Source organism: Aulonocara stuartgranti (genome assembly GCF_965226115.1).
Source record: "Aulonocara stuartgranti genome assembly, chromosome: 6".
Taxonomy (NCBI): domain Eukaryota; kingdom Metazoa; phylum Chordata; class Actinopteri; order Cichliformes; family Cichlidae; genus Aulonocara; species Aulonocara stuartgranti.
Window position 1 is genome coordinate 19,816,215 of NC_138944.1, and position 23,143 is coordinate 19,839,357.

General features: G+C 41.1%; 1 protein-coding gene across 2 annotated transcripts in view; it reads right to left on the reverse strand.

Moving 5' to 3' along the window:
• The window catches only part of pax5 (paired box 5), a 59,921-nt gene that overhangs the window by 29,956 nt on the left and 6,822 nt on the right, over window positions 1-23,143 (reverse strand). For both annotated transcript variants that reach the window (XM_082535468.1, XM_082535467.1), the window contains exons 2-5: window positions 14,628-14,793; window positions 10,820-11,017; window positions 10,050-10,114; window positions 7,037-7,162 (exon numbers count right to left, since the gene is read on the reverse strand). In XM_082535468.1, the coding sequence (XP_082391594.1) occupies window positions 7,037-7,162; window positions 10,050-10,114; window positions 10,820-11,017; window positions 14,628-14,793 (555 nt within the window). The remainder of the gene's footprint in view (window positions 1-7,036; window positions 7,163-10,049; window positions 10,115-10,819; window positions 11,018-14,627; window positions 14,794-23,143) is intronic.

Here is a 23,143-nt window from a genome sequence, read left to right on the forward strand (position 1 = left end):
ACGAGAGAAAAAGATAAAGAGAAAAAGGGGATGAGGGTGAAAATCCCCACTATAGAGCCAATTCAGCGTTCCAAACCACTCCTGAGAGCCTATTTTAGTCCTGGGGGTCACTGTGTGTTTAGTGTGTGTATGTGCGTGAATGTGTGTCCAGGGTAGTGATATGACAGACAGGTGGAGAGGGGGGAGGGGGCTTCAAATATATATATATATATATATATATATATATATATATATATATATATATATATATATATATATATATATATATATATATTTTTTTTTTTTTTTTTTTTTTTTCCCATTTGGAGTGAAAATACAGATTCATTTGCACCAGACTAGTTCTAATAAATAAAAAAAACTGAAGAAAGAAAGAAAAAAATGTCTGTCTAACCATATTTAACCTCAAGGGATGCTTCCTGTTTTGAAATTCTGTAGTTGTGGATAACTTTTAATACCACTACATGTAGTTACTGAGACCTGTGCTACTGCAGGGGAGACTATATTCTTTTTATAAAGGTTTGAGTGTTTGTTAAAATGTAGTATTTCAGATTTAATGACTTCAAAACTACAGAAGTGAGTTTTGCTAATCTGATTGTATAAGTCAGTGAGAATTTTAAATTACTTCTTCTTTCATTTATGAGCAGGAAACATTTTTCCTAATGACTTTGTGGTCTTATTTACTAGTTTTCAAGTTTTAATTGTATTCATTTTGTTAAATAGTTGTTACCCATCTGTATAAAATAGATGATAAATCAGAGTATAATTCACTTTGTCATAAAGAAGTAACTGAGGTTTCAACTAAGGACTGAGCTGAGACAGTGTAGTAATCTATAAGAATGACAGGTTTCCTCTTTAACATAGTTTTACTTAATCTTATTCATTCTTTATTTGTTCTAGTCACATTCCTAAAAACATAATCTAAAAAAGGTTTTACGACATAAGCAAGAATTACTGGTTTAAAGCAAAGATGCAATGGGTTTTAAGTAAGCAAGTTTAGCTAGATTACATTGAGGAAAATAAGGTGTTTTGTGAGTATACCTGAGGAGTCAGAATTAATTGATCCTTTGTACAAGATAAGAGGATTATGTAAGTGTACATTTTACATCCACAGTAGCCTAATAAGGAAACTGACAGTTTGTTTGTTTGTTTGTTTTTTCACTTTTTCCGTTGTTTTGGTTCATTATTTAAGTGATCTCTGTGCACATCCAAGAGTGACAGGCAGAACAAAGACTATGTTAAAACATTTGGTAGATTGGCATATGGCACTGTGACGATATAGAGGTTAGCACTTCTCCTCTAAGCAGGAGGTTCTGGGTTTGAAGTTGTTTGTGGGCTGTGGCCTTTCTGTGTGAAGTTTGTGTGATCGCAATGTGGCTGGATGGATTTTTTCCAATAGTCTAAAAAGTTTCAGGTTAAACTGGCTATAGGTGTGAGTGCAAATGCACCAGGTTAGACTGAAAACCTTTCCTGGATGGATGGATGGATGGATGGATGGATGGATGGATGGATGGATGGATGGATGGATGGATGGATGGATTACAGTCCCAGAGTTGTATAACGGTACCAAAGCTGGTTGCAAAATGTTTGCTTACAGTTTGATGTGTGTTAGCTAAATTTCAAAAGTTGATAAAAAGGATCAGTCTTGGCACAACCTGTGGCTTTGGGTCAATTCAAAGACTTCTAGCAAACCTTTAAATCTTCAGACAGTATCCTACAGTGCTGTGTCACACACTAAACCTCCCTCTACATCTTCAGTACACAAAACCCTCTCTCACAAACAGAGGTTTGATCATAATCTCTCTCTCTCTCTCTCTCTCTCTCACACACACACACACACACACACACACACACACACACACACACACACACACACACACACACACACTCATATACAGATGCTGGGAGTAGTGTGTGTATGGTCCAGGTCTCCGGTGACAGACCAATCAGGGTGGGAGATAAAGCCAGTATGATGCTTTAGCCTGGTAACCCAAGGCAACCCATTTAATCCCACCGGCCAGTCCCCATGATGGAATTCAATTGATCAATCATGTAGCTCTGATGGCACCATTTCAGCCAGCTTATTGCTTTCTGCTTTCTCTCTGTTGCACACACAAACTCTCTCATATGTGCGCAGACACACACACACACAAATGCACCCTGAAAGACTGACCTGTGTCTGTCATGGTGGAGCATCCACAAAGAACCAGAGAAAGACAGAACAGGGGAGATGACAGAACCTGCTGTAATCGAGCAGTAAGAACAAAGCTTTTACTTATGATAATCAATATTGTTCATTCATCTGTATGAAGTTGTGTGTGTGTGTGTGTGTGTGTGTGTCTGTCTGTCTGTCTGTCTTGAGGTGTGCATGCATGGGCCTTGGTATGGATGTGATTGAGGCTGTGAGTGTGGGTGGGTGGGTAGCTTGATATCCGGCTGGTCTCATTGTATCCATGGATGGGTAAAGAAACTCATTGCCGTGACGGGTTAAATCCTATTCACTGTTGGATGCGCGCACACACGCACACACACAAACACACACACACACACAGCTGCCTCTATCTCTGTGATTCAGTCTCAGAAGGGAAGCGCTTCTCTTCCCTCTTTTTCAGAGCAGAACAAAACAAACAATGAGCCCTTATTGTTCTCTCCTTTCTGCCTTTTTCCTCTCTCTTCCGCCTTCTCTGTCTGTCTCTCTCTTTCTCCCTCCCTCCTGCCTCTCTTGCTCTCTCTCCATCACAGTCGTCTTCCATAACAGCCTGCTGCTGCCATTTTTCCCAAGAATCCAGAAGCAGTTGAATTATTAAATCCAAATACCCTAAAGAATTAGATGAGTTGTCACTTATTTGTCTGTTTTCCTGCCTGCTTATACATGCATGTCTGCAGAGGTTAGAACACCACCAGTGTGCTCCTTTTTGCTCTTGACATAGATAATCATGCTGATAGCCTAAGTGTCACAAGTCTGACCTCACAGCCCCAGCTCTTCCCTGCATGTGTGTGTGTAATGATTTTTTTTTGTCTGTGAGAGTGTGTATGTGCCTGATCCAAACTCTAGAGATCAAAGTTTTTGTAAGCCGGGAGGAGCTACGCGCGAAGGGCGACGATCCCCTCCCTCCACCCTGCATCTCTTGCTCACTCCCAGCATCTTTTATTTTGTAAGCTGCCTCATGTCACAGTGGATGCACAAGGGGGTGAGAGGTCAATCTGGCATTCTGGGTAAATGCCATTGAAACTATTTGTTGTTATATTTTGAAAAATGTGCATGACTTAAAAATACTGAGAGTGGATTTCCCCTCACAGATTTGAGGAAGAAAAAAACAGCACTCCCTTTAGTGACCGGCCCACCTGTCCTGAACTCCACATGCATGTTGGATGCTTGCACACACACACACACACACAGCAGCAGCAGCAGCAGCAGAAGCTTCAATGTGTAAAGTGAATAGGTTAAGGTACAATAGTCCCCTTTTGGCCCCAGAAGTCAAGTTCTTCCATTCACACCCATTCATCTCCTTTCTGGCCCCAGTCACCCCCAACTTCCCCTCGCTTTGGCTGGGGGCACAGGTCACCACAGGGTTTTACCCCCACAAACTCCTCCTACCAACACACAAGAACACATACATACACAACACAAGCTACTGATCCCTCCTTCCTGTGTTCACGTGCACAGCAGCTGTTTGATATGCTCATGGCTAACAGTTTCCATTGCACGCGTTGACGTCCTCACAAGCACATACAGCAGATATGATATGCAATGATATGATATAAAAAAAAAAACAGCAATTTCATCACAACAAACTAAGCATCATTTCACTCATACTGCGCACCTTGCAACAGATTAGGATGGCCAGACCAGCTCAGCACCAGAACTACTGATTTATGTTTTACCAGTTTTAAAAGTCAATGGCCTGGAGAACACGTTCTAATGTAGATGTGTTTTTAGCTAATCGAGGGGGCAATATTGTTGACCAGATGGCAACAGTTCAATTGAGGAGTCAGTGGGGTGCCTCTTGTGAGCTAGAATATCATTTGCTTTATTTATACCTCTGTCTCTGTAGATACATTCCATTATTGAAAACATAATATTTTCCACAACACATTTAATTCAAAGAGTAAACACAATCTGCTGCAGGAATTGAGATGCTGTGGACACCAGGGAGTGTGGAGTTCAACAACATGTAGCAATGAGAGACTAAATAATTGGTGGAGGCACAAAATGAGTTGGTACCAAGTTAAAATTCAACTTCATGGGGGGTGATTGAGTGAGACAGATGCAAAGAATACCACTGACTGATGTGAGAATTATGGGAATTAGACAAGAGGTTTACCTACACTAGCAAACAGCCTGTCAGCTACAAAACAATGGATGAACCACTCTGTATGTTTACTGATGTTGGTACAGTTTACTGGCTATATTGGCAGAGTAGCAGATGATGTAGTGGGACAGAATATTTTCAGTAACAACTTGTTTTTTGTGGTCAAAAGGTTTCTTTTGTTCAGTTTATGTGGTCACTCCACATGCTCCAGTATAAGCTTATGGCTTAAGCACATTGCGAAGCAATTTGTAACTAGTTGTACTGGTTTATCAGCAGGGTTAGTGGATTTAATCATTAGGAAAAGGTATAACTTCTCATACCAGTTTAGGAAAGAGTCAATGGCCACTGTTAATCCTCTCTGTCACGTAGGAGGCTCACTAAAAGAGTATGGGCTGCATATGTAATAAAATGCCTGTTTATTAAGCATGCAGACCATGCCGCCTTAGGATCATCAGAGGATTCAGCTAACATTAACCTGCTCTAATAAATGAATTAATAAATAAAAATAAGAGCTGCAGTGTGTTTGGGGATTTTTTTACACAAAAAACTCAGGAAAATTGCAACAGACTGACTCAAGGCTCCCCCCCCCCCAAAAAATGGACCAATGGTATCATTGTTCTAAATGCGTTCTGAACTACACAAACTGTCACATTGCTGTATGTGTGATATATCCACCTGTACAAAGAGAGACAGACAAAGTCAACAAAAGAGCCTTGGTGATGTCCGGTGTGTCACTGTAGTGTACTGTGGGTTTATGCCTTCCTTCTCCGTGTGTAAGAATGTCTGCAAAGACGGGCATATGGCCGTGACTCGTCGTCAGAAGCTTGCCTTATTGTTTGCCTGTGTATGTGTTTGTCTGTCCATGTCTGTGCATGCTGTTCCCCCTGTCGCCCCTTGCCGTGTGTGTGTGTCATTATCCAGCGGGGGCTGCTCTAATGGAAGCTGTGATTAGCAATGCTGTTAATTAGACCACAGAGCCAACCGCGCAGACCTCTGGCACAGAAACGCTGCAGATAAAACACACAAGCGAAACGTGACACGGAGAGACATAATGCTCGAATGATGCTTTCTGAATGCTTCAATGAAACGAGAAGTGATACAATGTTTCGATTCGAACTGTGAAATGGAAAGTCCAGCAGCAGTCATAGAAAACCGGCAGACAGACCACACATGTAGCACATGGTGTAGTGTGTCATGCACATAAAGAACAAAGTGAAACAATAATACCGCTAATTAGGCTACAGATACTTTCCTTCAGCAACAGATCTGACTGCAGAGTTTCTGCTGAAGACAATACAGCACAGAATGGGGTGGATTAATACTTCATATTATTTATGTCAAAGAGGCATGGATGAAATCAGTCAGAGACCAGTTTCACTGTGGCCGTTCAGACTTATGATCACTAACACAGGTGAATCTGTTAATCTTTCAGTCTTTACTCTGTCAGTGAGCCAAAATGTGGACATGACAATCACTGTGCTCTGTGCAAGTGCTCTGATCTTATTCAAGAGCAGCAACTAAAATCAGAGTCCCGTCAAACTTAGTGTAAAATTTAACCGAATATATCTAAAACATTTGAATTTGATTTGTTTCTCTTCAGTTCTGTTGCGCAGATATCATACATGCACATCAAGGTAAGTCAAGGTGTGCATGCGAGATAACTTAATGAATACGAAATGTGGAAAATGTGAGGGAAAATTGCCATTTTACATTTGTTTCAAGTGTTAATGTGAGAAAAGGCAGTTTCCTCATCGTGTAGGTTCTTTGTCTGCCCCAGTTTTTAAAGTCTAGAGTGTGTCTCAAGCTTCACCGGGTGTTTAAGCCTGCTTTTAGAACACTATGTCACATTTTGCTTTTATGGATACACCAAGTCTTCTACCTCAACCTTAACTTTGTAACATATTTTGACGTTTTATGCAGTTGCAACAGAAAGACGGAGGAAACCCCAACCAGCGGATGATCGCTGAACAGGATGAGAGTGCAATTTGTTGTTATTTTGGATTGAGCTAAAACCTCAAGTCAAACTTTGATCCAGTGTATCAATGATATATGTGTGCATGTCTCTATGTCTGCGTTGGGTCTAAAGTCTTTGTACTCTACTGATGGTTAAGTGGGCTGAATCCGAGCATATCAAGGTGCACCTGGGATTCACCTGGAACCTGCTGGAGTGTTCTGAAAATTCATCAGCAGTGGGAAAAAGGATCCCACACTGTATCTGTGTGTGTGTGCGTGTGTGTGTGTGTCAGGGAGAGAGAGAGCAAAATAGCCCCCAGTGGCATTCTGTCACCCCCTCTCGCTCCGACATCTGGTCCTGTCTCATTTACCGTAGGAGACCGTCTGTGTGATGGCTTTTTAATGCCACTGACACCCCCCCACACACACACCCCCACACACACACAATCAAGCAAACACGTGGAGGCATATCAGCGTACACAAATATATACATCCAGTACCTATGAGCACATACACAAGCTCGCATATACATTAGCACGCAACATTGACCAAGTATGACAGAAGTATATGATCGATAGTGCGTGCATGAGCTGGCCTCTCGGGTTGCTATCCCATGAAACACTGTTAGTAAATAAATCTGCGTTCCTCAATGAAGATATTTTATTCACATGTCCCGTTGCTGTTGCTTGTGTGTTGGATTCTCGTGTGCCTTGTGCATCCACCAGGAAAAATTAGCAAAGTGGGACATATACAAAGCATAACTGTTTGCTCACCTTCATCCCTCTTCCTCTTGCCTACATCAGCAGCTGAGCTGATACCCAGAATGCCGCTGATGGAGTACGAGGAGCCGGCCGAGTCGCTGGTCACTGCTGAGACCTGTGTGGCTGGCACGGACGTTGCTGCAGACAGATCACATGACAATGCCAACACTTTAAAGGATATACTGAGAAAGCAAAAGAACACCCAAAAAACAGATGACTGAAATGAGGAATTACTTAATCTCAGAGTCGTATTGTAAAATAAAATGGGGGAAAGCACAACACATTTATTGTGTTATGTGGACACTTACTCTTGTAAGCTGTGTGATTTTATTAAAAAGGCATAAGTGACTCTTTAACTCACTGAAACATTTGCTTTCAATAAAACAGTTACTTATAAAGAAAAGAGTGTATTTTTTAAAATGTTCATGTTTTACTTTATGATCACATCTCAGATAAAATGATAAGAAAAAGAAGACAGCAAAGTGTTTTATGAATTTCTGGCTGTTGCTGAAATATCACAGACTGTATATTTTAATGTACTGTGTCACAAAACTCTATAAACACTCACCAAAATGAACTGAATCCAATATATTTGCATGTGTCTTTGGATCTCATTTGAAAGCACAAATATTTAATTGAAAATAAACAGTAAGCTATAGTTTTTGTGCACAAAGCTCTTTCTGAGAAATTCTTCTGTGTGTCTGTGTGTGCGGATGCCTTTCAGGCTTGAAAAACAACAATCAAGTGTCCTTATTCATATATTTGTGGCATGATTGCCACACAATATAAATCTTAATTATTATTCTTTTTTAAAAAATCAATAAAAGTCCATTTTTTCTCTCTAAATTTCACTCGGTTGTATCGGCTAAATTGAAACTAAAGGAAAAGACACAAAAGACCAGCCTCTGTTAGTGTTTTGCTCTTTGTTGTCTCTTCCTTTAATCTTCCCCCTGGAGGAGACAAGTTCTTTGCCGGGTGACACAGCGACATACTTGTCACCGCTTCAGTAACACGGACACACACACGCATCCTGCAACCTCCTGACACGCAGGCACAGGCTTAAACATACAGTCGCTCACTTCTTGGTCCCTTATCTGTACCCCTGTAAGCGGACGTGGGGCTGAGTGACAGTATGGTATCCCAGGAGGGACAGAAAGGTGTGGAGACAGACATACTAATCCCCTCTCCCAGCAGACCCCCCAAACAGAGAAAGACAAGACTGAAATGGCAATAAAGAAGAAGGAGGGGGTAAAAAAGGCAGGTAAACCAGAGGATCAAAGTCCCTTCAAGCCGTTACTCTTTCGCTAACGACAAGGAGAGTATAATGAATGCATATCCCTCCTATTCCCATCACTTGATTTAGCACTTCAATTATCTGATTTTCCTTTCTCTTTCTTTTCACTCTTTTTTTTATCAGAACGTAACGCTTTTATTCTGCAAATCCAAATGTTCAATTTTCCGCCTGGGAGTGGGACCCATTTATCTGTGTAATCTGTAAGCGTGTGCGTGTGTGTCTCACTGCATCTAGGTGTGTGTGTGTGTGTGTGTGTGTGTGTGTGTGTGTGTGTGTGTGTGTGTGTGTGTGTGTGTGTGTGTGTGTGTGTGTGTCGCTTAAATGTGAGTAAAAGGCAGGAGTCAGGGAGCAGTGTGTGTGAAATTAATTTAGATTAATAGACAATGTGCGATTATGAAGATATGAGAGACTCTGAAACACAATCCACTGCAGGGCAAAGTGAGGAAGAGAGAGAAAGGCTATCGTATCTGTGTGTACGCTGCGATATTCATCGAATAAAAGGAAATAATGTTCAAGCCATAGATGTCACAGATATAGTCTTTCAGTGTCTAACAGGATAATTAACTGTATACTGACAAAGGTTACGGGTCCTTTATTAAAAATATATAATGAGAACCTTCCGATAAGTCCTTTAATATTTGTCTGGTTTTGGATCTCATCCAGCTGCACTTAACATAATTTTAACTCGTGCTAATCGAAACTAAAGCAAAAGTTTACCTGTTGCTAATATACTCAAACTTATTTTCAAACTACTATGTTGCTCAAACAAAACACAGCTGAATTAATCTGACAAAGGGGGCAGAAAGCTGTGTATCCTTCCCCACTAATCACTGCTTGTAGCAATATGGATGAAAAAAAATGTGTTTATGAATATGCATAGTGTAAAGTTTGGTGCATAGGTCACAAGAAGTCCATTAACCTATAAGTAATAATTTGGTGATGTAACTGAGAAACCGTAAATATGATCTTTTCTAGCCCGTGAGAATATGCCTCACCAGGTGCATCCTCGCTTTGAACTTGAATATCATTGTAAATAATCAATTTCCAGTCATAACCTCCAATAATCAAAGAGTTAAATGCTTGCCAGTGTTGCTAATCTAGTACCCATTTGAGAAGGAACTGATAAAGATCTCTAATGCTTTGATATTACAATGACTTGAGCATTTTTGTTGACTTATTTATGAAACAGTTATATTTAGGATGACATGGTTTCACGCCGTGGATCCCTTTGATTGTTGTTATTGGGACTATTGTACGTCTTAATAGTTACATTGTACACTACTGTAATAATGTTACCAGTGTGCTTTCGGTTACAGTCGTCATAGCGGATGGGCCAAGAATATGAAAGCTTAATATGTAACTGTTATTTTATATCCAGCCGGTCACCTTTGTTTGATCGTACCCTACCTTACTCGTTCTTCAGTCAGCTCTCGGTTGGCCCAAAAAGGCTAAATGAACCTGACCATCACACAAAACTCTGGTAAAAAAGAAACAAACCCTAAACATACTTCTTACGTGGAAAATGACAATCTAAAGCTGACTGTAAGGATGCAATGTAGATTTGGAACTTTGTGGCACATAGCATCCTGTCTTCACACAGGTCCAGAAACTCTGTTTTCTTGTTCAGCACAGAAGATCCTCTCCGGAGAGATTTACACAAAAACACTTCTTTTGTTAAAAAAAAAAATTGGCTTTGATGGCTGGAAACAGGATTTTCGAACAGCAACCTACCTAGGTTGTGAGCCGACACTGAGCCCGTTTGACCAGGCTGCTGCTGAACCTTAGTCCGGATGATCCTGCAGGAGGAGAGAGGGGATATTAGTGTGTGTGAAGTGGTTTGTGTGAGTGTGCGTGAGAGAGATCCTGAGTGACAGAGAGAACATGACCATCGTGGGAGCAAAACTGTGTATATGTGTCTGTGCGTGTGTGTGTGTGTGTGTGTGTGTGTGTGTGTGTGTGTGTGTGTGTGTGTGTGTGTGTGTGTGAAGTGGCTGAGGCAGGCTGACATGGCAGAGGGGCCTCACACTTCCTGCTTGGCTGCTCATGCAAGCCTTTTCTTCCTCTTTCCTTTCCTTTTTCTTCCTTTCCTCCCCTTTTTTCCTCTCCTCTCATTTCCTTTTCTCCCTTTTCCTTTCTTTCCTTTCCTTTTGTGTCTGTTTCTTTCCTTACCCCCACACACCTTCCTTCCCTTTTGTCTGCCTCTTTTGCTCACTCCTTCTCTCTCTTATTTCACCATCCCTCCCTCTCTCTCTCTGCTTCTATGCTCAGGGGAAAGGGTTGTCATTGTACCATCGTGTTGAACCACTGAGCTGCAGCCACTTCATACATATGGAGACTGGGGCCTCTTTACTATTCTCTTTTCCACTCCCAGACTCACACACAGGCACACACACACATAAAACACAGAGTATTATATTGCTCTGAGCTCTACCAATAGGCTGTACCTGTTGCTATACGCCCAAACTCAAACAAACATACACAAAGCATGCAGACCGTCGTACCTGTTAATGGAGCTGACGCTGGGAACACTGTCGTTGTCACAAACTCTCTCTGCTAGGAGCCTGTCCCGGATCTCCCAGGCAAACATGGTGGGGTTTTGGCGTTTGTAATCGGCGATTTTGTCGACCACTTTTGGTGTAGCAACCTTTGGTTTGGATCCCCCAATTACCCCAGGGCGGATACTGCCCGTTTCATAGTACCTGCCAATTAAAAGACACTTGCATTGATCATACGGGGAGGAACGAGAGGACAAGTTAATAGAATCATATGGAATATGAAATCTGCAAATTCTGTTTTTAGTTCGTTTTTTTATGCATACAGCTCCTTATTAAAATGTGCCAAATCCAAACCTGAAAAAAAACTTTAATTAAAAAAACATAAAAGAGAAACAAGGCCGAGTTTAGTTGGGTTAAAGTACTTAATCAAGATTGTGCCGCCGCATCTGAAAATATTTCAGTTCAAGTTTCCATCCAAATAAGAATCTGAACATGCTTTTTTTTAAAAGCATGAGGTTGGTGCTCTTCTATACTTTCCTCATTTTCTCAAATATACATCAACAGGTGTGGAGTCAGATCTCGAGGCTCTTCACAGCACGAGGACAGTGAATAAACTAACACAGAGCCCAACAGTGTGGCTTTTTTTCTGTGTTTTTAACAGCGAATGGACAACAATGTAGGTCAGTGGCAGAGAGGAATAAGATACAAATGTGAAGGATTTTTTTAAAATAAATTTCTCGTATCGGTGTCCTTATCCTTTAACTCCTCTTCTTTCACCTATTGAAGCTGAAAAGTGGCCAGGTAATTTCTGTGACAGAATCAAATATGCTGAAATAATTATTGGGAGTTCTGTTTCACTGCTAAATCGAGCAGAAGGGGAATCTAGACTCCAAAGAACCCAGATATAACATAAAGCAGCTTTCTGCTTTACTGCCCCTCTACTTCACCTCTCTTGGTGGTGGTTTGAACATTGCTCCACTTGGACTCAGCTATTTTCCCTTCAAGCTCTCCAACAGAGGAATGACCTTCCCTCCTGTGGTCAGGACTTATTTCTGGATTACACACCAAACATTGGACGTGCTCCTCCTGTCTAAGGTCTTTTTTCCACTCACGATAGACAGCTAACCCCCCCCCCCGAGTCTGTCATGTTGCCATGTCAATTAAAATAGTTTTTGTAGCCTGTAAATCTTCTTAGTGTCCAAATTTTTTGATCACTTGTGGTTCTTGTCCTAATTTGCTTAATTTGAGGTATGAAATGGGTGTGATTATTTGCTAATCCTCCATCAGCTGCATCTTTTTTTTTTAATTGAATTTGAATTTCAAACAGAACTTTTTATTTGGGTAATTCTGACAATTGAAACTCCGTGTTGGTTTGGGCTGATCTTTTGATGTGGCGAGGAATCACATCGCATAAAGCAGGGAAGATCGCAAAAACAGCTTCAGTGCCCATGCGCTGCATGGACTTATGAATATTGCATTGCTCAGAATGCAATGAATGTTTGGCCCAAAGGTGGCTCATATCTGCCCACATGTGAATTCAGTCACAGTTCTCCTTAAAATGAGCCTGATGCCAGTTGTGTCATAACTTTTGGGATATTTTTGGCCACATAATACTTTCTAGGGATCTACCTGCCCAACAGCTGTGGAAAGTACCCCAGATGAGGTCCAAATGTGTCTGCTATATAGGCTTAAAATCCTCTTTAACCAAAAAGGTTCTGTATTAAATTGAAATATTGCCGTGGAAATATTTCCTCTTGAAAGCACCTTGAAGATTTAATGATTGCACTGTGTATTTATAATCTGTGTGTGGATAGAGTTTGTATCAAAGACTTTGTATTTATTCACACCGGTCAGATAATGCTGGTCAAATATACTGCAAATTCGAGGGAATCTTTCTGTATATTTGATCCTTTCTTTTAGTTTTCTTTATTTCTGTTTTATTTTGTATCTTTGACTGATTTGCTCAGCTCCTTCTCGCAAACAGAGACTCTGCTCTCGTTGGGATACACCTTGTTAAATCAAGGCGTGCTAAAACCCTCACTGCCAGTTACATAATGTTGCCGATTTCGCTGCAGATGTCAGAGTCAGCTGAAAGGCTAAATGCAATAAGCTCAAACACCTGTCACGCAACATTTTTAGGGCCTGACTCGTCCCGCGATCGGCTTCTGTTCTCTTAAGCAATTTCACGTTATTACGCAGATGCAGGAAGAGGACGGCACCGACACACACACATGTGCACACGGGACGCACTCACACAACCGTTTCATGTCCACCATGGCTATGTCATGAATGTATTTGCATGCAGAAGGGGCATGGGGGGGACAGGGGGTGGGAGGACAGCAAATGCGCTACACAGCTTGCAGAAAAAAGGGGGGATGCTGTGTGTGGATGCAAGCTGTCAGTCAGTCTTAAACCTGCTGCTGCTCTCCTCTCGCCCTCTCTCTCTCCACTGTACGGTAGAGTAATCCTTTCCGTGAAGATGCGAGTTCCTGTAAATGTGCACTTCCTTGTCTTTCTTTCTGTGTGTGTGTGTGTGTGGGGGGGGGGGGGGGGGGGGGGGGTGAGTGTGTGTGTTCCACATTTTTGACTATTCACAGCTGGAGTATAAACACAGCTAAAGGAAAAACAATCTATTTTCAAATGGAAAACTATTTAAATTATTCACAGCTGAATCATTGGTGAATAAATGAGCGTAGTTATTGATATCTGCACAACGATGAGCCAATACACACACACACACACAAACACACACAGGGTGGTAGAGTTGGTGTTTTTGTTCTGCTGGCACCAGAGAGAGAGGAGAGGATAAAACAACCCTCCCTCCCTCCTTCCATCCCTCGATCCCCTCCCCTCCTCCCCCCTCATGGTAACGCTTCAGTGAGTTGAACGGCCAGGAAAGGGGAGAGAGAGAGAGAGAGAGAAAGAGAGAGATAGAGAGAGAAAGACGGAAAGAGAGAGACGGAGAAAGAGAGGCATGGGAGAACAATGAGCAGCACATTTTTTGATATAGCTGAGGGTCGCTGTAGCTAATCCTTCCCCTCCGTCCTCACAAATGGTCTCTCTGTCTCTCATTCGTTTTTCTTTTTCCTGCACTCGTCTTCTTTAACACGCCTTTGCCCTTTTGATTGTGTCCCTTGTTCATGTCTTTCTCCCATTCTCCATCTCCCTCTGTCTTTTTTTGGTGCAGAAATATGGTGCCACTTTCATTTTGATGCTAATTCCAAAAAGTGATGAATCTTTTCCCTTTTGTCCCCCTTTCTTCTCTGAGGGATGGAACGAACAGGGATTTACTCTTGAATTTAGCTTTGAAAAAGGCAGAGGGAGAGACAGAAAGAGAGAGAAAAGGGGGAGTGAGGAGAGACACAGAAATATAGGGGGGGGGGGGGGGGGGACAAAAAAATACAGGATATAAGGAGAGGGGAGAGGAAGGTGAAAAGCAAGAAAAGAGCAGAGAACCGTGTGAGAGAAGTAAGAAGCAGAGCGAAAATGGAGGCACTTTGGAAAACGCAGCTTGTGCATGTGGAGGAAACTGAAGAACACAGCAGAACTGACACCAAAGGAGTCAGTATGACCTTACAGGAGCTTCAGTCTGACACATGCTGAACCAGCCTGTGTGTGTTCTTTTCACCTGATGGAAAAAAAACTAACCAGAAAAACACAAATAAATCCAACAAGTAAAGGTGAAGATACTTGGTCTTCCACTGCATCGTTTAAAGGTTAACTTATTGTGAAAAGGGATCCTTTAAAGTACTGAATGAGGAGGTTGATGTGTTTTGATCACACACACGAGTGTAGGTGCTGGTCGGCTTCTTACCTGCCCAGTATCTTGCTGACACATCCATGACTGACTCGTAGCTGGCGTGAGATGTCGCACGGCCGAACCCCCTGATGGGCAAGTTCTACTATTCGCTGGCGAACTACATCTGGGAGGGGTCTGCCATTTACGAACACACCTCCAAGCTGGTTCACGCCACCATGTCCTAGAAGAGAATGAGAATTTGAGATGGGCAAGAAGCCAATGAGGAACAACAGAAAGAAATGCATGAAAAATTGCACTGAAATCAAAGATAACCTTGAAATCTAACTCGATATGCAACCAAAAAAAAAAGGACTCAGTGGAAATTAATTACAAAATCCTCTCATTTCCTCTGATTACATTCTTGATACATGGCAGACAGTTGGATAGGCAAGAGTCAAAGATCTTGATGTAACTTTTTCAACACAATCAAACATACAAATTGATCCATTATCCTTATATTCGCATATCAAAGACTGACCAAGACTTGGTTCAAGTTAAAGGTCAAAACAATATCAGACAGAAGAACACAAAAACTTAACAGCTTCACTGTATAAAGTAGCAGCAAAAACCAGCTTGTTTAAGGGCATTTCAGACAATCTTTACACCTCATATCAGCACTAAGGTAGTCTAGTCTGCAGCACAGCAGTTAGAGGCTACTTCCTCTATTTTGGGAAAAGGTCAATTGATTGGTTCGTATATAGTGCTTTTCCATTCTACTTAAACACTCGATGAGCTTTATTTTAATAACATCACTTCTCATTCAGTAAATTGATGCTGGATCTGTGCCATTAACAGCTTGTTTCTGTACATTTACATTTGTTTGCCTGAGAAATAGTTACTTCAGCAACACTTTCTAGGCTGCAGTCCCACAGCTGTTGGCCCTTGGCTTAGCTGGCTTAGCTTAGTTAATTTACTATCTCAAATACATCTGTTTTCTCTCCCGCCTGTGATTTATCCTGCTCAGCATAATAATACTATTCCAAAGTGCAAACTTTGCCCAATTTCACCAGGGACAGGCTAAGCAAAGATTTTGAGTAAATGAAGGGATTTTAATTAATTATTGACCAAGGCCTTGCCTTGGCCCCTTAGCGAAAGACACCGCTAATATTCCCTCTGAGGGATGAAGGGATGAAAGTACAAGGAAATGAATGAAAGACAGCAAAAGTAGAATAGAAGAAAAGACTAGCTGAACCTTTGCATAATTGAATAAACTTCATCTGTATCCATAAGTCACAGAAAACCACAGCCGTCTATTAGAAAGTTGCATAAACAGATTTAAACAGCAGCCACAACTGACAAGGGCAAAACTGCAAAGGAGAGTAATTTATATATATGCACATGATCTGTGTCCATCTAGTTTCTTTCAGCTCTCCTATAGTAGAAAATATCCAAGCTTCTACTGACTGGAAATACATTTTGAGCAGGTCAGCAGCATATCACAGAAGATGCACTTAAACAGACTACACCATTTATACATTTGTAAACACCACGCTGTGAGACCCCGTGAGCCGGGCCAGGTCAGAATCCTGGAATTTGGGGTAAATGATTAAACTGCATCCACCAACAGAAACTTTCCCCAGGTTTCTTAAACATATGTGTGTGTGTGTGTGTGTGTGTGTGTGTGTGTGTGTGTGTGTGTGTGTGTGTGTGTGTGTGTGTGTTTCCCTCCAAAGGCAAAGTTTAAATGAAATAGAAAAAAAATTTCAACCATTTAATCCACTGGCTTTTGTATTACCATAGTGATTGCGTCTTTAGGGGAAACACACACACAGACACACACTCTCCCACACACACTAATCCTAGCTGTGGGGGTAATAGATTTTAAACACATTACCCCAGCAGGGATACCCCCTAAAACACCGTGCTGTCCCCTGAACCTGTCCCCCTGTCCTCAACTTCTCTCCATCAGCATAAAATAAAGGAAGACACACACACACACACACACACACACACTTTCGCAGCTTTCTCCAGCATAAATATAAATAGGTCAATACAGGAGAGATAAATACAAAAATGTGAAGAGTGGAGAGTCTCATTCTGTGAAATCAAACAAAGCTATTTCCAAATGGCTAACGTGGACGGCGACTTGCTTCCTTACTGCTTTATTTTTTTTTCAGATAGAAGAAGTCTCATTATGCAGACGTCTGCTGCAGAGCACAATTTGAAAAGCAATCGCTCTTTATGAAAGACAGGAAAACGCAGGCAGAGTAATATGACCCTGTGAGCTGGGCTCAGCCACAGCTCAGAGACAAGCAGCATGAACTTTACCATCAGCTGTGTTTAATCGATTTGTTATTTACTTTTAAACCTGTTCAATCAAAGAAGTCATTCACCCAATTAGCGCTTATGTATTGTCATTTTTCATATTTCCGCTCTACACGTTTAGTGGATTCATCGGAGGAAGTACTGCAAAGCTTCTGTAGACTGTTTGCTTCGTATAGCATCAGATGTGTTACTATCCTGGGTTTGGATGTCCTAAATTTATAACAAACTGGAAGGACGGAGTTCGGAAGACTTCACAGAGATTTGAATGATGTACTGTAGACGCTACTGAGTCACACTTCATCAAAATGTCAGAGCTTTTGGGAAATTTACTGTAGAACAGAGACTAAAGGTCCCTGTCTGCTCTAACTCTATGAATAAGAAATGTTAAATCTCACCCCTTTTTATTAACTTAACAGTGGATTTGCAAATCATTCAGTGCTGAGGTACCATGTTTTTTTTTATGTTCTGTATGCAAAAGGTTTCTTCGTGCTTTCATTATATTTCAGATGGCTAATAATACAGTAATGTTACGTTGAGATATAGCAGTGGCTGAATGAAGAGGACCATTCACCTGAAATAAGAAACGTGTTTTATCCTTGTGATAAGCTCTTCATGAGTTCTTGATGTCTATTATCTATTTTATTTTCCAAAATAAGAATTTGTACCTCACAACTGTTCAGTGTGCTCTGTTTTATTTCCCATTAAGGACATTTCTGGCTTTCAAAGGCTTTTTTCATACTAACGGGTACTGTGAACTTATTGCTCTTGAAAGCATACACAGCAACGAGTCAAATGGAACTAGATTTATTTAATTAAAACATCCAAAATCACAATTTACAAATTTGCTCCGGTGGGCTACATAACTTGAACAACATCATAGCCCCCTTTATCACCCTTAATTCCTCCAGTAAACTTCCCAACCATATGTTTTGTAAAACATGTGAACAGATTTTATGTATTTATCAGAAAATTCATAATCAGAATTTAAGTAGAAGAGACGAGCCTGCTCATAGTCATTCATAGGCAGTCAGTTGACCCTCCTGGAGCCTACAGGGCACCCCTGACCCTACTGTTTTTGTAATAAGGGATCAATTTGTTGATCTACTAAGACTTTACTGGGAATACTCACTGCCCAGTCCTGTACAGCATTCGCAGAGACATCTCAAACACGTACAGTTTCAGATCTTCCTTAAAGCAAGAAAGAGTCAGCTGACCTCCACTGGAGAAAGTCAGCTCTCTGACTCTTTTTTGACATTCTGTGAATACCTTATAAGGTTGTCTAAATGTGTAAACGCATTTCTCCTCCTCCTCTCTTTATTATTATTTCCTATAACCTCTCAAGGAATAAAAGAAGGTTTTTTTCTAGAATGGTTTATAGAAGCCTACTGCGCTACTTCCTCCTGACCAAAGGTATCTGCAGAGAAGACGCTCCCTCGCTCTCGCTCTCCCTCCCTCCCCCTTCCTCAGATAAGAGTAAATGAAATGGTTCCTTTCACCCTTCCTATCTGGGCCAGGGCATGAAATACGCCTTGCTTTGTAAAGAGATGGAGAGGAATGACTTGTGACCTACAAAAACCTCCCGATAACTATTTATTCACTTATCTGTGTATTTACTGTTGGTATTAGGCGTTCAGACTCTCACCATTCTTGGGGTAGGCTGTGTGGATTATGTGTTTGAAATTTATTTTTCTAAGCCCATAAATACTGATAGGGAGAAACGCAAATCTATAAAAGCATTTGTTTATCGGCCTCAGTAGCGTAATTCTCTGAATACGCTGTACAAGTTCTCATTTCAGAGGGTTATATGCCATGTATATATCTTTCTACGTAGCACTCATAATTCTTATTCTCATGTATATATCTCATGTATATCTCATGCACATATCTTTCTTTCTACATAGCACTTTAATTCTTATTGTCTGCACTGAAGCACCGCAGCAATTTCCTAATGTTGTAAACCTCAACATCTGGCAATAAACCCATTCTGATTCTGATTCTGATTCTGATGTTTAGGCATCAGGCTGGAGAGGTGAACGGTGCTAGCCCAGAGCAAGGCCGAGTAAGAGAACTCGGAAGTTTCTCCTAATTTTAGAAGAAATGATTTCCTTTCTTGTCCTTAAAACTAATTACAGAAGAAACCCGGGCTGATGTTCCCACAGCTGGGTGGGTTTACTGACAGATGCCAGTAATTCATCCCTCTGACCAAGCAAATTAACCACTTGCTCACAGAAATTCAATCAGCAGCTCAGGAGACTTTGTTGCAGAATGAAGATTTTGCCAAATTACTAGCCTTGGCTTTTAAATATCTTTCTACTGAACCTCTGAAGTCTCCAGAGGTGGTGGTAGTGTGGGGGTGTTGGCAGAGACAGCAGCTTCATTTTCACCCTGCCAGGGGACCAGCGGTCACTATGCATCCCTCTTGTATTTTATTTATTTACCCTTTATAGGAGCTGCCTTAAGAACCCAGCGCCACCTTAAACGTTTGATTGATTCACTGTTTCCGGGAGGGGGAAATACAAAGATAAAGCAGAATATATTCGCGCTCCCCCATCCAGAAAATAAGGTCCATTAGGCTCTCTGTCTCTCTCTTCCAGCCACATTCCTCAGTGTCTCTCTTACTCTCTCTCTTTCCCTCTGTCCACATAGCTCTCTCTCTCATCTCTCATCTGGGCCGTCACGGCCTGACGACTCAAAAATAAAGCAAAAGAGAAATCGCGACAAAACGCCACCGGTCCCCTCTCTCTTTTCTCCGCTCCCTGTCTTAGAGGGGGAAGAAAGGAAGAAAAAAAACAACTAGAAATTACTTTAGGCCGAAAACCTGTTTGGAAAGTCGCCTGCGAGAATACAGATGAAGCAAATTTCCTTGAGCAAACAGTGGATAGATCGGTGAGATGTGCCAGGCGGGCGTTTTGGACGTATAGTGCTATTTTGTATTTTCTTTACGTGAACAGAGGGATAATTAATATTTGGTGGAAGAATCGAGGCTCAAAGAAACTCACAGAGGAAAAAGTCCCCCAAAACTAAATAATTTAAAGTAAACTTCATATTTGCAGCGGACACTGATTATGACGATGGCGTCTGAGTCGATCTGTTGGATTAAGATTAATCCATTTTTTCCACATTTCTTTGCTGTTGTTCCGGCTCAGTGTAGCTCTACATTAGAAAGTCAGATCTATATTTTCTTTACGCTATAACTCGCGAGTCTCTACGGTAGGCCACGGCCTCGCCTACTTAATATTCAGCATGCCTCTATTACCATTACAATGCGTGATTATGAAATTCAACTCATTACCATCACAATTACCTGGTATAGATATTTTAAATATCCCTATTTTATGGTGTTGCTCGTGGTAGAAATAACTCTTTAAAGTTAGTGAGTGCTCAGGCTTGTTATGAGCCACATATGTGGGCTATTCACGTTTCAATCATCGTTATAAAAGTGTGTAAGGCAAATGATTGTAGGGAATGAGATTTTAAGCAAAAATAATAGCAAGAAAAATAATATTAATTATAAGTGTCAGCCGTGTAGGTGAAAAACCTCCGATTTTTGTCAAATAAAATATTTGGGAAAGGCTTTTGGGACGAACACGCACTTGTTACGCCCTCACAATAACACATGAAACTTTAGGATCGTGTGTTATTGCCTCTGCTTTAAATTTAAAAGTCTGTGGCCGTATGCTTCACAGACTTCCTGATGAGGTGAAGTACACCTACACACCCGTTTGCACGCACACACGCACACCAACACTGGCATGGAGCGCACATCCAAACTCTCCCAACAACATTTCCACGCGTCACAGTCGATTCCTCCCGACCTCTCTCTCTCTCTCTACCTTTGACATTTTTAGGTGTAATCGTTTTAAAGCGTCTCCGCGCTTTGACATATATAGCTTTAGCCCCGCCGCTGCCATCAGCACCGCGGATCATTGGCTTTGCTGAAACGGCAGGGAAGAGGAAACGTGATTCGTTCTAGCTTTTGGATACGTGTGTGCAGCACTTTTTTTCTCCTTCTTCTTCTTCTTTTCTTTTCTTTTTTTAAATCCCACAGAGCAACACACCGTGGGAAACTATGTCAGTCACATAACACGGCTTCTCTCCGGGACTAAAGTGCAATATAACGCATAATCTATTAGCCACACGCTGAAACGCTTGTAGGACGCTTTATTTGACTTTTGAGTGTAAAGAGAAAACACAACATGTACTGACACCGTGCAGCCTGCTGATTTAGGGGGTGACGTTTTTTATGCAAATTTGCAAAAAAAACCAAACGAATTTAACAGTTTAAACGTCTTTTTGAGCATCAGCCTTCAGTCTTTACTGCCTAACACTCTAAATACAAAACACTGCAGTAGTTTCAGTGCACACTGTAATAAACCTGACATTTTGCTTATAATTACAGCAGAGGTTTTGTGCTCAAATTCAGAATGATTAATATTAGCAGAAGACTTTCTTCTTTTTTTGTTATTATCACTGTTTGACCCTTTCTTCATAAATACGCACAGGTGCGCAGCAGCACATTTTTGGAGAGGGGAAAATGAACCGAAAAAACAAAGCAGGCTCCGCCATGTCACGACTGAGTGACCAAAAGTTGATCCCCCTCCTTCTGCACAGCCTTCCCCTGCATATATGTGTGTGTGTGTGTGTATATATATATATATATATATATATATATATATATATATATATATATATATATATATATATATACAGCTACTCTGTTGAGGTGTCCTCAAGCAAGACACTGAGCTACATAAAACTGTGTCCTGCTGTGTGGTAAAAACGAGGGCTTAGTTTTTGTAGGTACTCGCATAAAATCTCAAAATCTCCCGGATCCGTGTGTGTGTGTGTGTGTGTGTGTGTGTGTGTGTGTGAAGTGCAGTCTAACCTGGTTATGTGCAGAAACACTGCGGTTACTGTTTGTGGATCAGGTTCAGCTTTTAGTCATGCTTTGTTACCCCAGTCTCTCTCTCTCTCTCTCTCTCTCCCACTCTCTCCCATTCTCTCTCTTTCCCTCTCCCCGACCCTCTCTGACCCCTGAACTTCTTCGCTTCAAAAGAGGGAAGCACAGCAAACCATCTCCCACAAAACATCAAATCCGACACAATGTGCGCAACCTGCATTTCATCACACGATTCACAAATCCCCTCAGCTCCTCATTCTACCCAAAACTCATGTCGATTTACACTTACTTGACATTTTAATATGCACATTTATGAAAAATGATCCAGCTTTAAATTGTAAGAAACAATTGGTAAGGTAAGTAATACAAAAAATGTATAATTTCATAAGATATAAGATTTGTAAATGTTTTCTGTCCATATTTAAAGACTGAGAAAATATCCACATTGTAAAGTCACTTATAATTGATTTTTTCAAATAATAATAAGAACGAATAACAAGCAGCCTAAAGATACGCGTGCGCAACATATTTGTAAAGTACTTTCAAACAATCCAATATTAAACACTTTTTGTATTTGAAAAAGAAAATGCCTAAAATGTTTGTTTTGTTTTTTGAGTTCTCCGAAATCGGGAGCTCCTATTTAAATTAAATAAAACAAAACAAAAAAACACGTTTTCATATGTTTTTGTATATATTCTTACAAATAAATCGACATTTCAATTCTTCGAATTATGATTTTTATTTTTTATTTATTTATTTTTTTTTACTCTTTGCTGTTATTGTTGCACATGCACGCAGAGCTGTCGGTCTGGGAGACAGTTCAGTTCAGGGCAGATGCAGATGAAGGAAATTATAAACGCATACACTTACTGTGCATTGCCGCAAACGGGTCGTGCTTACAGTGAATCTCCATCGGAAAGATGGGGCTGGAGGGCCCCAGCGAGCTATTACGAGTCTTTAAAAAAAATGCCAACGGACTCCTCGCTTCAGTCGGCCAATATTACTGAAAGACCGTGACCTCCAATGAATGAAAAGCGCCTGTTTCCCTTTAAAAGAGGGAACTTTTTTCTTCTTCTTGATTAAAAAATAAAATACGATGCTGGCAAGGCGACACTTTGTGATAAACTGGTACAACGATATTAAAACATCGAAAATGGAGGATTTGCAGTTGGATGGGGAAGAAAGAACCGGCCTCAAAAATATGAATCAAAGATGGGCCCCCTCCTCATGGGGATGGGACACAACAGCGGGTCTATTCTGGCGTCTCCTAAACCAGAGGAGCGAGACGACGGCGTAAGCTTTCATTCCTTCAGCTTCTCATTATCACCAAGTTGCACCAGTCCCGGGTCGTAAAAATATTGAGGTA